Here is an 18,707-nt window from a genome sequence, read left to right as displayed (position 1 = left end):
GTCTAGAAACTGTTAAGTGACATATTTTGTTTTGAAATAGAATACATGAAAGGCAATTGTTGTTTGTCCCTCCCCCCCAAAATAAAATCAAAGTACCAAAGTACATGTCGGAACCTTATATATATTTTTTTTGAGGGGGGGAGGCTCGGCCCCCCTGGGCCCCTTCCTTCCCTACGCCATTCTTTAAGATATCTGCTTATCTGAACGTTCAGCTATTCGTCATTTTCCGTAAAGCTTATTAATAGTTTACTATAAAAGAAGAATATGTTCATTCGCATTTACAAAGAAAAAAATGAGAAAAAAAGCAAAAATGGTATTCACTGTCATTGCTTTGTTCTTGTTATTGCTTAAAATAACTCTTACGCGATACATTTATGATTAAGTTGACGATAATAAATTGATAAGATAATATGATAATACATTTAGAAGAAAACAAGTAGGTAATAAAGAATTTATAGGAGCATTGCAGACTTACTGAAACATGCTTAACAAGTTATCCTGCTCCAACCTTCGGTTTGCTATTAAGTTTAGGTTCCCTTTTTCACACCGAACCTATACGAGCAGTGGACTTATACTTTCCAGTTTAAAGTGGAATTCGAATCACCGTAATGCGTTCAAATTTTATTGTTCACCTACCGTGAATCGAACGTAGGACCAACCGATTGTGCTAACCATTGGACTAGCGGAGAGGGTTCCAAACCTAGGATAATAAGTCTAGTGTTTAATATTGAAAAACACCAAAAATAATGGGGCAAAACCATCTCATATTGCAAGTTTCCACATATATAGTGATGAGAAAACGAGTTTCCAGTGTAACATTATAACACACGTAAATATTTTTCAATTTCCACACAGAACTCTATATATATTATTATTCTCGATTATTCTTATTGTTTGTGGTTGAAATTGATCAATAATAACTGAATAATAAAAAGGGGTAATATTCAATTCCGACTTTATTTCACTCAATTTCGAGATTTTTTTTAAAAAAAATCCTGTATGTTAAAATAATTTTCATCGACAAGTTTCGTAAAAATTATTAAATTATAACGCAAGATTTTATATATAGAATACTAGATGTAGACCTACATGTACACAACTGAATATTTTAAATTCAACATGTAAAAGGTTCGAACTGTCCAAAATCGAAATATCCAAAATATGCATTTTAAATACCTAAGCTCAAGCGAACAAAACTATTGTACTTACATGAAAAATTGTGCTGTAGACTTTACCTTTAAGACCGGTTTTTATTTGTGTGATACAATACCTTAACCTCTTTACGGATATGGCATCAAATGATGCCACATATTCATCGGGAAAATAATCCGACTTTTTTTTTTTCCACGAAGAAGAGTGCGAAGTGAAGGTAGCTAAAAACAAGTGCTTCAGAATATTATTTTTACTTATCATCAATTCGCACTCTTCTTCGTGAAAAAAAAATGGATTATTTTCCCCATATATAGAACGATCAGCGTATTGCATTTCGGCATTTCTTCACTTATATTCGTAATACCATCACAGTGCTATTTTTATACTGTTACCGGTAACGCCGAGTCTATAATAACTGCAACACGCGATTCTTGATGTGCTAAAGTGGTAAGCATAGTGGGATCATCTCTTTCTTTTACCACCATCTCTTTTTTTTAGCTGTGGACATTGGTTACTGATATGTTTTATGCTCTGTCAGGAACAATATGGTCTAAATGATTATTCCGAAATATAGAAATATCCTCTACAAATCTGTGACAAATATATTTTATTTCTAGTATTAACAACTATTTACCATACTGAAAATATTTTGTGAATAGCATAATTTTATTATTTTTGGAAACTCATTATTAAAGCATACTACTAAAAACTAGTTTTTCATGAGTTTACTAGTTTATCAGAAAAGATGAGATTTCTCAAGTGTCCATGAAGCTCGTCTACTGTTGTTGCATATTACTTCCACATAGCAATAAGGTCTTCTGATTGTGCTATGCAGTACCATGATCAAAGTATAATGTTTTTAATATGTTCGTAACTTTCATCTTGTTCAATTTCTATCAGGTAACTAATAAATATTATCCTCTTCTCGCAGATCATGGTAAAATTTTCTTCGGAACGGTATATTCATCATGCTTGCCCACTGCCCTTCACAGACATCGTAGAACGTCATGTCCTCAATCATACGACCTCCAAGATCTCCTGGTCCTCGGCATTTGGGGCTCGAATCAAGGACTTTATCCTGGTTCTCTCGAAGCCAGCTGAAATTAAACGTGAATTAGTTAGCTAGATTTTGAAGTTTTACGCTCGTTTCATCACCCATACTGATCACACAGTTTAACGTAAAATTCGACTCTCATGAGGTACCGCAATAAATGAAATAAAAGATTCAGGATGGCTCAATGAATCACGATGAAATAACAAGGAAAATTCAGATTTTAGAACATAGTGTATATACATATATGTTGTTTTAATATAGTAGTGTGATATACTACTACCGTTCCCTATATAAAAGATAGCGAAGGAGAGAGATAGCGACAAGGCATCGCCATGTTAAAAAACATGTGACTTCCTTGTTACTAACGCATATCAGAATATTAAACTGTAACCCTATGTGAAGGCTTTCCATTCTGACAGTGAGAATAACTTCACGTTCTTCAAGTACCCTTTGGTACTCGTGTTGGGACTCATGAGTACCAAATGGAATGATAACTTGCTTATCCATAATGTAATGGACATTTAATTGACGAATGGGAATTAGCAACATAATATCACAAATCTGATTATACCATGTATCTAAAGAAAACATATGAAGAGTGACAAGGTAATTGTAACGAAGAGAGTGAGACGAAAGGATGCAAAGACTGCGGAGAACACGAGGAACCATCCACATATTACGTAACGCTATCGTTGACCAATTTTTACCCCCGCCCTCCCCTTCAAATCCCCCTTTTTTACATAACACTTTTTGATTTTTGTTTTTTCACCAATTTTGCTTATTTTGCGAGTTATTACGAGTACAACAAAAACTATGTTTAAGGTTATATTCTTTTAAATTACAAAATGCTTGTATTCTGAATATATCTATTTGTAGCGCTTTTAGCCAACAAATCAAAGTATTTGGAAAATGGTAGTACCGTAATAATATTTTAACCCCATAAAGTTGTTTAATTAACCAGTTTTAATTATTCGAAATTGCATATTGTCGGTTTCTCAAGGAGATCACACCCATCCTTTTAGGACACTGATGATTGGCACAGAGAAAATAGTGCCAGAAAATGCCAGGTGAAACTGGATCTAAATAACTGACATCAACCTCATTTTTCAGAATTCAGGATGCTTCATGTATCTGAAGAACACCAGTGTCGACGATGCAATGAAATTCTCTTCCTCGTCGACCACAGATTTGAAGTAACTGCACACGTGAAGGAGAAGGGACATCTTTGAAAACAACACAAGCTTTCGAGCATCTTCTTTGGACTTTGGACTTCAGGTAACTCCTTTTTAAGTTATTCTTGTTCTAAATCACTGCCAGAATCCAAATAAACTCGATTTCACAGAAATATTCAAATCCAAAATTACATGTTCAAAAATTCAGTACAAGATGAATATCCGACGAATTAGATTTTTAATATTTGATTTTGCTCCAAATCGTGAATCTTTCCGTCTCCTTATAAGTTGTTCGAAAAATTAAAAAAATAGAGTGTTTTTTTGACAGAAATCTTAAAACTAAAAAGTAAAATTAAAACCTATTGCTTTAAATATTTTTCCTGCTACCGAAATACATTGTATTTATGCTGCAGACATATTACAGCAGAGAAGATTAGCATCAGGCGAAGAAATAGTTTTTAAATTATATTTTCCGGTTTTGGCCAATATTTCAGAATAAAAGATTTTTTTAATGGGTTCAAAATTTCCGGAAATTTTACTCAACACAGGGGAGATAGGTATCTCCATAAAATATATATTTAATTGTAACATACCAGTATTAACTAAAATTATTCTGGTCCCGTTATTTTAACACTTCCCTATCATAAAGCGGGAACTTCATAAGATTGCTTAAGATAATTTAAATACGTCTATATTCATTAATCTAAGTAGGATTATATTTTAGTATCATACGTATCCGTAACACCATTCTTCATGGTGCTAGCTTTAAAGTAGTGTGCACATCTATTTGTTGCCACAAATTTTCCCTATTCTAATACAAGAAACATAAGCACTCAACGTAAGCACTGTAAACTAGTAAATATAAAACAGTGTCCATTTTAAAAGCATAATGTAAAATATTCGAAAATTTCAATTTTCCCAAATTTTTCGTTTTTGCAAGCTCAGGAAAAAATGGTAAAAAACTGTTTTTTTAAAAACCCAAAATTTTCGTTTTTTTTCCAGACCTTCACAACACTCTCACCAAAAGCCTGGCATGTCTTGCGTCCTGCTGCAGCAGCGTTCGACCCAAGTTTGAACTCTTACAGCATAGGGGAGAGAGGGGTTGCCCCGGTCAGAAGGTAACCCCGGTCAGTTCGATATAGCGTGAAAAACTTTTCGTAAATAGTAGCAGATGATGGTGCCTTACTGTCAGCTGTGAGATAAAGTAATTTTGAGAGCGACGCCATTGTAGGAGTGATAGGTATTAAGTGAAGGCGTGTTGTATTTTTCGCTGCGTTTGATGTAATATTAGGCAAAATATTCTACACTGTAAGTACTATTCCATTTGATATTTTTATTAAGTGACTTTGTAGGTAGACACTATGTTTATATAGTTCTAAAGCAATCTATAAATTAATGCATTCATTTGTTTGTGTGTTGGTGTTGACCGTGTTTTACTCAAAACATGCGTTTTGGGTAGCGTCGGTCAAACGGATGGGGTAATGGCAGTTAGTGACCGGGCTTCCCTGACATTAAAATAAACGATAATAAATAAGTCTTGACAGTCAACCCCAAGGAACTTCCCCTGGATCCAGACGTATATATTCATTTGATGATTTTTTGCCAATACCAATAGATTTATATTTCAAATATATTAAGGTGTTGACGAAGACTATATGTAACTTCAATGAATACGTAGTTTTTTAAATCTTTACACCAAACTGCGGTTTATTATCTGTCCCCGTACATACCCAACTCTTCTAAAGTTAATGAATAAATTTGAAATGTTAATAGTGTTGAAGTTTTTTTTTTTCATATGTAAAGCATGGGGACTGCAATTACCCGACCGTATGGGAAATAACGGTCAATTGAGTATGCTCATATTTTCGTTCTTAGCTTGGCAGTGAAATAAGATATGTATTTTGAAATTGGTCACAATAAACTAGACAGAATTACCTATAGAATCGACTTATCGCGGAAACTTTTCGTGCTTTAGGAGCTAGATTATGACGATTTTTGCTTAGGTGACAACCACTCTCCCATTCTCCCCTACACGCCCTTATGACGCTCTGTGGAAGTCCCATGTTCACTCTGTACTTACGCAAGTTTACGGTGTAACTGAACTCACACAACTAGGTAGTGTTTTGGATATACCAACACCAGCAACTGATCTTTGCCTTATCTTCATTCACATTCAACTCACGGTATGAGGACCAATGAACACAGACACCCATAAAAAGGGACAGAACTTTCTGTGTTACCTTTATATATTTAGATTTGAGTATTAATATTTATGTAACCATATCTTGGTGGGTGGGCAAACTAAAAAGAAGTGTTGAATGTAATTAATTATAGTTAATAATAATTGATTCCTCTTGTGTTTGAGAAATACGCTTAAATCTTGCCCCATCCCCTGGCAAAACTGGAATGACGCTACTGCTAAGGCTTGTTTGCATATACCACAGATAACAAAGACTATATGTTTACAGGTATACACCATGTGATCAAAAGTATCCGGACACCTGGCTGAAAATGACTTACAAGTTCGTAGTTCCCTCCATCGGTACTGCTGGGTTTCAATATGGTGTTGGCCCACCCTTAACCTTGATGACAGCTTCCACTCTCGCAGGCATATTTTCAATCAGGTGCTGCAAGGTTTCTTGGGAAATAGCAGCCCACTTTTCACGGAGTGCTGAACTGAGGAGAGGCATCGATGTAGGTCGATGAGGCCTGGCACGGAGTCGGCGTTCCGAAACATCCCAAACGTGTTCTATAGAATTCAAGTCAGGACTGTGCAGGCCAGTCAATTACAGGGATGTTATGGTCGTGTAACCACTCCGCCACAGGCCGTGCAGTATGAACAGGTGCTCGATCGTGTTGAAAAGTGCAATCGCCATCCCCGAATTGCTCTTCAACAGTGGGAAGCAAGAAGGTGCTTAAAACATCACTGTAGGCCTGCGCTGTGAGAGTGCCACGCAAGCAACAAGGGGTGCAAGCACAATCACACCATAACACCACCACCTCCGAATTTTACTGTTGGCACTACACACGCTGACAGATGACATTCACCAGGCATTCGCTATACCCACACCCTGTCATCGGATCGCCACATTGTGTGCTGTGATTCCTCACTTCACACAACATTTCTCCACTGTTCAATCGTCCAATGTTTACGCTCCTTACACCAAGCGAGGCGTCGTTTGGCATTTACCTGCGTGATGTGTGGCTTATGAGGAGCCGCTCGACCATGAAATCCAAGTTTTCTCACCTCACGCCTAACTGTCATAGCACTTGGAGTGAATCCTGATGCAGTTTGGAATTCCGTTTGATGGTCTGGATAGATGCCTGCCTATTACACTTTACGACTCTCTTCAACTGTCGGCGATCTCTGTCAGTCAACAGACGAGGGCCTGTACACTTTTGTGCTGTACGTTTCCACTTCACTATCACATCAGACTCAGTGGACCTAGGGATGTTTAGGAGTGTGGAAATCTCGCGTACAGACTTCTGACACAAGTAACACCCAATCACCTGACTACGTTCGAAGTCCGTGAGTTCCGCGGAGCGCCCCATTCTGCTTTCTCACGATGACTAATGACTACTGAGGTCGCTGATAATGAGTACCTGGCAGTAGGTGGCAGTACAATGCACTTAATATGAAAAACACATGTTTTTGGGGATGTCCGGATACTTTTGATCACATAGTATATATATATATATATATATATATATATATATATATATATATATATATAAAACTTTATAGTTATGAGACGAACTTGTAAGAAGTAATCTAGAAATCTGTCAAAGAGAATCAAACCATAGGTGGTCATTTTTCGTAACCGTCACTCGTCCTCACCCTCGAAACTACTTCTCGCCCTCGTACTCACTCATCTTCATACTCAAAATTAGATCTAATCCTTATCCTGACTCACCCTCACCCTCATCCTCAAAATTAGTTTTCGCCCTTGCTGTTACCGTCAAAGTGGATGTTCGCTCTCAAAATCATTATTGTCCCCATCCTCAAAACTATTTCTAGCCCTATTCCTTACTCGCCCTTACTATCAAAATTAGTCTCGCCCTTATCCTGACTCACACTCACCCTCAAAATTAGTTGTCGCCCTTTTTCTTCCCGTCAACCAAAATTATGCTTCTCTTAAAATCAGATCTCGAACTCACTCTCACTCGCCTTTGTACTTAAAATAGATTTCGCCCTTATCATAACTTGCCCTCACTCTCAAAATTAGTTTTCGCTTTTCATTCATTCACGCCTCTCAAAATTATATTTCGCCATATCATCCTCACTCAGCCTCAGCCTCAAAATTAGTTCTTGTCTTCACCCTCGAAATGTATTACTTTTACAATATATCTTTTCTTTGTCCTCCCCTTCAGAATATATTTTCGATCTTGCTCTTCTCTCAAAATGTATTGTGTGTGCAGCCCTCATGAGGGCAAAATGACCGTGAGCACTCATATATGAATTAAACATCGATCAACCACATTGATAGAAGTTTATAAGTAATTATGATACATAAATCAGCAACGGAAAGGTGGTAAATATGATTATATCAATAGTTATATTAAAAAAAGAAAACGAATGTAAATCATAAGAGGACTAGCTCGGGAGAGTAATGCTCCCGGAAGTAGAAACGAGAAACACAGTTCTGATTGGTTGGCGTTATCCACTTCTTGCCACGTTGCATTAAAATAGCAGAAATCAAACGGTTCCTGCTGTCGGCTTTCGTGGCCGAGTGGGCTAGCACTATATGCTAGTAATCAAAATGTCTTTTGGCGCGAGTTCAAACCCGCCCCGAGGAAAGTTTTTTTTAACATTTTTTTTTACATTTTCATAACACTTATTAAATTAAAATAATATGAAAATAATACTTAAAAAAGTGATTTATTTACTTTTGTGCAGATAAGTAGTTGTAGCACTTATGCCCTTGTGCTCCATGATATACGGCTCGTTTTGTTCCCCTTGTACTTCATGATATAAATTTTGTGACCAACTTAAAACAACTGGCTAGGATAGCGCGTAAAACAGCTGGCTAGAGTAGCGCGCGGAAAAACGTACTTCCGGGAGTATTACTCTCCCGAGCGGGTCGTATCATAAGCTACTTACTTGGCTAGATAGAGGATGGCACAGTCACAGTGCCACGTGTTCTTTGACAGAGTAATAGATACAAGTTTCTGCAGAGGCTCTAAAATTCTACTGGGCAGGTGGCGGAGTTTATTGTTGTCCAAATGTCTGAAAAGATACAAAATAATTTTAACTAGGCCTATGTTAAACATTTACACATGTAAATATAACAGAATTAGTATGTAATTAATATTAATGAATTTGGTACGTATATAAAATTGATTAAAATGTAGAGCGATTTTTTTTCTATTTACCGTACTCAATTGAGGAGTTTTGGGGAAGAAAGACATTAAAAATTGAATTTGTAGAAAACATAATTTAAAATTTCTGTTCTAATGTACAATTTTTTAAAACAAATAATTAAACGATAGACTTCGTCCATGCTTCATTTAGTCTCGCTGCTGAAAACGGATGCTATATTCCAACCAGCAACAGAGAGATATTTACACTATGTTAGAACGTATCCCACAATAAGTGCGTTATCACATCACAAATATATAGCATAACTATCTTGTTTATCACTCGTATACGTGGCAAACTTAATTAGCGAAAATTCATCCTTTTTCCACCAGATGCTAGATCAGAGCGTAAGTTCTAAATCTGACTATAATAACTAGTTTTAAAATTTTGTTTGCGATTGGTTTGCTAAGGAAGTTCCTGTTGGTAGGTATGGAATGAGGCCACGAGATGATAAGGTTTTCAAGCAATGCCACATACACATATTAATAGGTTGCTAGGGCACATACTGTGTAAACATTTTAGTTTATGTGATTATATAGATTATGATGTTTTCCACAAAGTCCACAGGAGCACATCGTGTTCTTTCAGTTCCCTTGCACATTGGCCATGGCAATTACTTCCAAATATGAAGACACCCTCATTATCAGTTAGAACAACAGTATGAGCACGCCCAGCCGACACTTCTACTATCCTAGTTCTCTGTACGTCTTTGATACGCAACATAATTGGACTTGGAGTCATTAGGAATTTTTTGTTATGGATACATGATTGACCTTCAGGTTGAAAACCCAGCTGCATTTCTGTATTGATTCCCGTTCCATATAATTTTACCTGAAGCTTATCTGGATTATGAACTGCAAAAACTGCATATCCATAGCACAAGGGAGTAACGACAGTTTTGGTCAAGTAAATGGTACGGACAGCAAATCTAAAATCTCTTTGCCAGAAAATAAGGATGGTGCAGGTTTAAAGGCGACAATGGAGCATTCTATTAATTGTTTGGTTGTTATGGAAACAGAAGTACAGAGTATGGAAACAGAAGTTTTGAACAGGACAGTTCAGTAATCAGTTACAAAGCAGGAAATGAAGAAATAAATAGTAATCCAAACGTAGTTGGGCACTTAGAAAATAAAGAAGAAGGCGAAGTAGAAGATAAGGATGGATATATGAAGTACGAGAGAAAACATAAAAAGAAAGAAAAGAGAAGTAAGAAATTATTGGAAAACCCAAAGACACAAAATGTTGCTGAAAGCACGCCTGGTTCTTCTGATGTTATTAACAAGCAGAATACGGTAAACGAGGTGGTCAAAGGAACAAACGGAATAGTAGAAGAGGAAAAATGGAAGAAGAAGAAGAAAAAGAAGAACAAGGCAAAATACAACATGCAAATTGTAACCACAAACTCGAAATGATGCAATGTTTGACAGATGAATTAAAGAAAAGAGATGATGAATTGGAACAAGTTAGAAAACGAAATTTAATAACAGAGCAGTTGGTTATTGGTGAATTAAAGAAACGTGATGAAGTGTTAGATCAGCTGCGAGCTGAAATTGCAAAAAAATAAGAAACAGCTAGATGTATATTCAATGAAGATCGATAATTTGGAACATAAGGTTGATTCGTGGTACATGCATTTAGACTATAGATTGAAAGAAGCGAATGTTTAGTGAAAACAGTTACGGAATTGAAATTGACTTATTAGTTTTGTTATGTTGAGTTTATCAGTGTTACTATATTTATTGTAATTGGAGTTAGGTGCAGTTAGCTTACCTATTCTCCGATTATATTGCAGGAATCTTTAATTAAGTATGGAATGAGGCTACGAGATGATAAGGTTTTCAAATAATGCCACTTACATATATTAATAGGATGCTGGGGCACATACTGTGTAAACATTTTAGTTTATGTGATTATATAGATTATGATGTACTGACTGGAGTCCTAGTGTGTTATGTGAAATCATGATGGGTAATGGCTATGTTTGTTCTGTAGTCGGAAATACTAAGATATTGGAAAAGCAAGTATAATTTAAAGATAATATGATAATAAATGGAATTAGTGAAATTGAGATACTTGTATTTATTGTTGGAAATATGTTTCAGTTTGCCTAACAGTATTAGCATACAGTCATTTGGAAAGTGATTCTGCAGTTATATTACGGTAAAAGTGCAGAGTACGATTAAGGGGTCCACGATTGAGTATTTTGAAGAATCTAACATTGCTTTGTTACTAACAGTTCCAATTATATTTACATTATGTGTCGTAATCATAGTTACTTAATTTTACATTTTATAGTCTGGCAATTACGCTATCAATGCAAATAAATGAATAAGATATCTAGAATTTTGTATTTTCATTCTTTCCTTCAAGCGATTTACCGCTCTGAAAATATCTTTCCCGGTTGAGATAATTTTTCTCTTATAGATAACACCGACAACTCCTTGTTTTGTATCTGCTCTGTGTCTGTATCTGAATCTAATGATATTTCAGCTGTATCAATTCTCTTCGTTATCGTCTTTATCTAAGATTAAATTTCTACCTCACTGGCCAAAACTACGGCTTTTAAATATAAAAGACGAAAATTACAACTCTCCCTTAATCTAAAAAAAGCTCTATTTTTTTATTGAATGATACCTTTAATTACGACATAAATTTATCCAGAAAGGTCATAATATTTTTAAAATCTTGTACTGTATACAGAATAAAATTTTCCCACATAAAATAATGGAGACAGTAGCTCCGATTTCTGTATACCTTAGGGCCTGTCCAGGTATGTGTATGCTGCGCTGTTAGATACTTCAGCCAAGATCCAAGTAAAGATATTCAGATCATGGGGGTTTCGAATTAAACTTTGGAAGACGAGCCTCGGACCTTTAGGATCAGTATCCAAGGAAGATCGTATTAATTCCTTCCACATCTGAACAAATTATCATAAAACGACAATTTGCAACGGTATTTATGTACTACTACTACTACTACTACTACTACTACTACTACTATAATAATAATAATAATAATAATAATAATAATAATAATAATAATAATAATAATAATAATAATAATAATAATAATAATAATAATAAATACTTTAGAGGAAGTAGTACACTCATGTCCAAAATTATTGTCGCATGTCTATAAATATGTTGTTGTAGGAATATAATTTGATAACGAATTCTCCCGGTATTTCTTATAATGTTAGTATGTGCATAATAGGCAAAGACATGTATGTGGCAAATTTCATGTCAAAAGAGCAGTAAATAAGAACAATAAAATGAAAATAAAACTTTTTTGTCCATTTAGCAACATTTTGTTTTACTCATTCTAATTTTCATATTTATAATTCTTTTCCTATGAAATTTACCACAAATATACAGTTCCCGGTTATACACATAGTATCAGTATTAAAAGTACCCTGCAACATCATTATCAAATTATATTCTTACAACAAGACCGTTATAGATATGCGACAATCATTTTGGACATGAGTGTACATACGATACTCAAATCGCTTTTAAAAGAGTCGTGGCTACCTTGAGTGTTATACATACGTGTGACAAGGAATTGTTACGTAGAAGGAAAACCCTATTCTGGAAGAACTGTGGGTAAATCAATCTAGGTGCTCTTTTTTCTCGGAAGTTTTACTTCTCTAGTAATGTTAGCCACGTAACGAGAAACATTATTGTTTTTAAAACGAGACGAGACTAGAATTTCTAAAAGTCTAGTGGTCAACACTAATTTGTCCAAATCTTGAGTCTCAAACTCTGCTTTAGTGTTACATGGTTGATGGTGTAAAACTTCTGTAAAACTTCTAAATTGATAAAGTGGTTTTACGAATAGATTGAAGAGCACTCATTAATATTTAAAGACGAGCTAGTTATTTCATAATGTACTCCAATAATAAGTATGGTTTAAATTATGTTACATAACACTCGTCGATGACCTCTCGTGAACCTGAAGGATTCTGATAAATTTTAGATGATTTTTTTTTTAAAAATAGGGCATATATTTTTTAAATAAATTTACAAAGTGAGACGAGACAAAATGAGACAGACTAGAATAGTCTTTTTTGACAATCGAGACGAGACAAGACGAGAAAAATCTTATTTTCTGGTTCGTGGGCAACACAACTTACTTGAGCCTGACTATGGTTTGCATGATTTCCTTGGATTTAACCTCACTGAAAGCCTATTTGAAGGCAAGGGGCTGTAAAGTTCCCCACAACCCTCATTCTTGATCTATTTGTTGAACAATGTCTAATGTTATATGACTTAATTGAGAAGGTTTGTATCTCCTCTTATGCTTGTTAGTCGAATATGAGCTCGAAAGTTGCAGCATTTATTTATGAATATATTTCACTCAAAGCTTGGATTACTTGGAAAACGATAGACTTATAATTCGGGAAACCATCGGAAACATCGTGTATGATCTTCTGTGGATAAAGGATGAATAGTCATAATGTATGATCGATGATACTACCTTCCTTACACATATATCTCTTTTGTTTCGTTCTTAATTTGATTTGATTATATACAATGGCTCAATAAAGAAGTCGGACATATACATACTTACACAATCCAACAGAGAATAAACATTCCAAGAGTATTACGCTTCAGAGAACAAAAAATATATTTTAATTACTCTATATTATTTACTTATGAAAAATAGAAACATCAATGACAAAACTCAATATCATGACTATAAACAAAAAGCGAAAACATAGCGTAAGTCCATGTCAAAAAAGAAGTGGGACACTTAATTTCTAGCAAAAATTTAGAATGTTATTAGATAGTTTTAAAATTTCGTTGGCAATCCTTTATTTTTCACGATGACCTTTAATCTTTCGGGCATGGATTTTACAAGTTTTTTCTTTCTTTCTTATTTTTTTTTCAGAAGGAAGGATCAATACTTGCTCATTCAGTCTGAAGTGCTTATTTCAAGTCTTCCTTTGTTCTAATAGTATGATCTCTTTTTAACTGGCTTCCAAATGAGCCCATAAATGCTCAATAACATTAATATAAAGAGATTGAGGAATTGTTTCCATTGGTGACCCTATATTTAAAGCTCTTTTGTCATTTTGATATTGATAATTTGTTGCTTGTATTGTAGCCTCATTCAAAACATTCAAGGTAGCATTCAGAGGGAATTCGTTAACCAAGCGTTAGTCACGTGATTAGTTACTGTCGTATTGAATCTTTACTAAGAAGGGTGTACTTTTGGGTATTCAGAGTCTGCTTGGAATTCAGCTAGTAAGTTGATTTGGGTATGATTGATTCATATAACCCCAATATTTCGAGTGAGAAAAATAATTGTGCGACTACGGAAATCTAGACGTGTCCGTAAATATAAATATACACCGTGTCCCAAAAGTCCGGTAACGCTTTTCTTAATTTATTACACAAAAATCAAAGTGATACAGCTATCGCGTATATGTCATATGAAAGAGTATCTCAGTTATTATTATTATTATTATTATTATTATTATTATTATTATTATTATTATTATTATTATTATTATTATTATTATTATTATTATTATTATTATTATTATTATTATTATTTAAGCAATGCTCGCAGTTCACACATTCACTGCAGTTGACATTGGCGTCGGCGTGTTGAAGCGACTTCTGGTGCAGAGCGTGCTTTCTGTGTGTTGGAGTTCGATAAAAACAAGAGTGCTATTTATGCCTGGCATGATAAATTTGTGACAACTGGTTGCCTGTGTTCTAACAAATTCATCGATATCCCTCAGAAAACTGAAAATTTTCTAATCATCTCTCACTGTTCACTTTAAGACAACACTGGTATACAAAAACAAGCAATAATACTAATACTACTACTAATAATAATTTAAAAATAAAGTTTCTGTCATGAAACAAACTGTTTCTGGAAGATAATTTGGCCCTAAATCCAGATCAAATTGCAGAATTTCTAGATCGGTCTCAGTTTTCATGTAAAAGTGGTTTTTGTGCATGGCTATGGCAGCTTATGTATTGCATGTATTTGCCATAAAGAAATAGTTTCTTATATAAAGTTTTTAAAAATCGGTAATAGTACACAAAGGAATCAAAGGAATGAGCAGCATAGAAGTAAGTAAAATTAAGAAATTTCCCTAAAAATGTTTTCTACCCAATTTTCTGCAAAACTGCCTCAGGAAAATCCCGTCGTAAGGTCCAGCAATAGTCAGACAACATTGCTGCTCTCCACTTCTCTTGATAACACTTTTCCATTTGAGAAATATCCTGGTGAAAGCGTTCGCCATGTTCGTCACTAATGGCACCAAGGTTATCCAGGTCCAAATGGTGTTTCAGGAAATGTAGTTTAAGTGACATGTTACATCCGATACGGTGATATAAGCTCATAGTTCATGCACAATATCGCCATAATTCTCTGCCTTATGGTTGCTTAAAACGTCTTTGGGAACTTCTTTCGCAAGTACATGAATGCACGTGATGTTTGGTCCATACCTTGCACAAAGTTTTTGATAAGTATCAATTTAATGGGCAGTGGAGGTAAATACACATTTTTAGGGTCAAAAAGAGGAGTGTTCGACATATCTTTATGTCCAGGTAGCAGTTCATTTCGAGCAGGAAATTTTTTCTCCATAATAGTGATTTTTTTGGTCCCTGCTCGCATAGAAAGAAGCAGTACTTTGTGTACCCAGGCTGCATGCCAAGCAGAATAGCAATTACCTTTAGATCTCCACAGATATTCCATTTGTATTTATCATATTGGATAAGAGTGAGAAGCAGTTTAAAAGTCTAATAAGTCTCCTTAACGTTAACCGCATAAGCAATCGGAACAGAAGGAAATTTGTTCCCGTTGTGGAGAAGAACTGCTTTGAGATTAAATTTACTAGAATCTATGAACAGACGCCACTCATTTACACTCTATGCATGTCGAAGAGTCTCCATAATGTATTCGATATTGTTACAAAAGACCACGTATCTTTTTTCGAAAAATTCAGTACAAAACAGCACAGCGATCACGAAAAACACTCAATTTTGCATCGGGAGAAAGGAGATTCCATACTTTCAATCGCGAAGCTAAAAGTTTACTTGTCAGTTTGATGCTGAATCAAATTTAAATCGCGGACAAGATCGTAGAGGTCATTTTGTGTCAAAATGTGTGGGGTTATTTGATTCATAGGGCAATTCAAATGTTGAATCGGCATGAGTGGATCCCCATCTTCTGAACCTTCTTCATGTTCATCACTCACTATCACATTTTCTGGAGGCACTGGTATAAGTAATTACTCACTGTGGCATACAGGTCTCATAGTAGATGGTAAATTCGGGAATTGCATACTCTTCTTTGTTTTCGAAGTGATTCCAGATATTTTTTTAGATAAAAATAACAATCTGTTGTGTGATCCGTTGGTTCCCGCCAAATCATGGGAACAACGGCATATGTCCAGCTTGTCAGGAGTCTAAAACATGTCAAGCAGCATATGTGGGAGGGCCATTTCTTGTCTTGGTCGCCAACCTGACACGCGAAATAAAGTTCTTAGCACTTCTGTACGAGCGGGTTCAATTGTCGACTTAAGAATCACCTTTCCACGGATATCACAAAAAAATTGACCCTTGTGAACGCCCCCAGCTACAAAAGATTTCCGAATATCAATATAAAGTACTTCGTTTGTACCGGTTTGTACCGCAAATATTTTTGTTTGTATTGTAATGAAGTATGAGAAATTAAGAAAACAAAATGAGGGGCCAAGTTCACGCAGCCCCCCCACAATGTCCTAGGGTTGATTTAATTGGCTCATTTGAAAGACCTTTGTTTGTACCGGATTGTACCGTAATTTGTTTCGTTTGTACCATCTTGGATCATGAAAAATTAGCGAAACAAAATGGGGACCCAGGTCAAGCAGGTCCTCAAATCACGACTTAATACACCGGTTACACATGACTTTTGTATGTCATATGAAAGTACTTGGTTAGTATGTATTGTACCACAATGAAGTTTAGTTTAACCATAATAGATTATTTATTTATTTATTGAAACAGAACACAACAGGTATTATACTCAATTACAGTGTTCATCTTTCATGAAATAATATATTTACAATTTCCCTTTTAAACCTTGTGAGGCAATCAGCGTAAATATCTATATTATTTGTCATTTTTAAGAGTCTGTTGTAGGTTGCACTAATCCTCCATGTTGGCGATTTATTCAGGATATTAGTCCTTGCTTTTGCACAATAAAATATGTTATAGTTTTCTGGACGTGTTTTTCTACCTGGAACGTTTATTTGAAAGCTCGAAAGCAATTCGTTGCAGTCTAGCTTATTATTAAGTACCTTGTACAAAAATATCATGTCAGATAACGTTCTTCTTTGTTTGAGGGTTAGAGTTTCAAAATTCCTATTTAATGAATTAGTGTTTTCAGTTCTTGGGAAAATGTTTGTTTCCTTATATACAAGATATCTACGAAATTTGGACTGGATTTTTTCTATTTTTAGTGAGTTAATTTTTGTATCTGGGTTCCATACAAGCGTCGCGTATTCGAGTTTGGATCGAACGTAAGTTTGATATAATTTATGAAGTGTGGCAGGTTTACGAAACTCCCAACTAATTCTTAGAATAAACCCAAGATTTCTGTTCGCTTCATTTATTATGTTATCAATATGAGGTTCAAATGTAAATTTCGTATCATACATTACTCCTAAATCATTGACAGTACTTACAACGGGTAGTTGAGTCTCATTAATTGAATATTTAAATTGCACTGGTTTTCTACGTTTTGTAATACTCATGATTTTACATTTACTAATATTTACATTCAATAAATTACTTTGACACCATTGCACCACTGAATTTATGTCTTGTTGAAGTTGATTACAGTCATTTATGGAATTTATACATCTAAAAAGTTTGAGATCATCGGCATACAACAATTTGTGGGAATACGTTATACATCTAGGAAGATCATTTATAAATATTACAAATAGTAGTGGACCCAAATTTGTCCCTTGTGGAACACCAGATAGTTGCAAGTATTCGGTTGACTTGTATCCCTTATATACAACGAACTGCCTTCGGTCTCTCAAATACGACTCGAACAGCCCAATTAACTCTGCGGAGAAGTTAAATTGACGAAGTTTCTCTATTAGTACCTTGTGATTTACTCCATCAAATGCTTTCGCAAAATCGGTGTAGATAATATCTACTTGACCACCTTGATCTAGGGTTCTTGCTACAAAATTGTTAAGAATACTGAGATTTGTGACTGTCGATCTACCCTGGACGAAACCATGCTGGTATTCTGAAATTGATAGTTTTATATGATTTTCAATCCGTTTATAAATAATAGATTCAAACACTTTAGCAAAAGTACTCAATATTGATACAGGCCTATAATTTTGAATATCTTTATCATTATTAGACTTAGGAATGGGACAGACTTTCGTTATTTTCCATTTACTGGGGAATTTACAAGTAGAAATAATTAGGTTGAATAAAATATAGAGTGGAAGTAGAAAGTGTTCTTCACATCCCTTTACTGTATAATCTGGAATACTATCAGGTCCTATCGTTCCTTTTCCCTTCAATTTTCTTATTGCTTTTTTAATTTCAATCATCTCAACTTTTAGAATCCTTAATTTGTCCAGTGTCTCATATGAGCTGTTACTATTACTACTGCTATCCATGATATCTTCGTTATTATAGACTGACTGAAAATATATAGCAAATGCATTTGCACTCTCGTCATTACTAACTAATTCTTGGCTATTGTATGTCAGCGTGCTACAATTAAGGTGTTGGGTCTTAGTTTTAACAGAAGTCCAGAACTGGGAAGGATCAGTTTGTAACGTGTTTTCTGTATTCGCAACAAAGTTACTATATTCTGTTCTAATTTCTTTTTTAAGTTCATTTCGTAACTTCTTAAATTCTAGGAAGTGATAAGCTATATCTCTGCTATTGTGCTTAATTGCCCTGTGGTGATGGGCTTTTGTTTTTATTTTCCTAAT

General features: G+C 35.0%; 1 protein-coding gene across 1 annotated transcript in view; it reads right to left on the bottom strand.

The window, feature by feature from the left end:
- Positions 1-1,818: 1,818 nt before the first annotated feature.
- LOC145685451 (uncharacterized) overlaps positions 1,819-18,707 on the bottom strand; it is a 115,699-nt gene continuing 98,810 nt past the window's right edge. The window contains exons 6-7 of the mRNA XM_081757849.1: positions 8,480-8,605; positions 1,819-2,249 (exon numbers count right to left, since the gene is read on the bottom strand). Coding sequence (XP_081613975.1) covers positions 2,057-2,249; positions 8,480-8,605 — 319 coding nt within the window. The 3' untranslated portion in view covers positions 1,819-2,056. The remainder of the gene's footprint in view (positions 2,250-8,479; positions 8,606-18,707) is intronic.

Source organism: Thermobia domestica, chromosome 5 (genome assembly GCF_964235325.1).
Source record: "Thermobia domestica chromosome 5, izTheDome1.hap1.1, whole genome shotgun sequence".
NCBI lineage: Eukaryota > Metazoa > Arthropoda > Insecta > Zygentoma > Lepismatidae > Thermobia > Thermobia domestica.
Note: the sequence above shows the minus strand (reverse complement) of the source record. Positions and strands in the feature narration are given on the sequence as shown.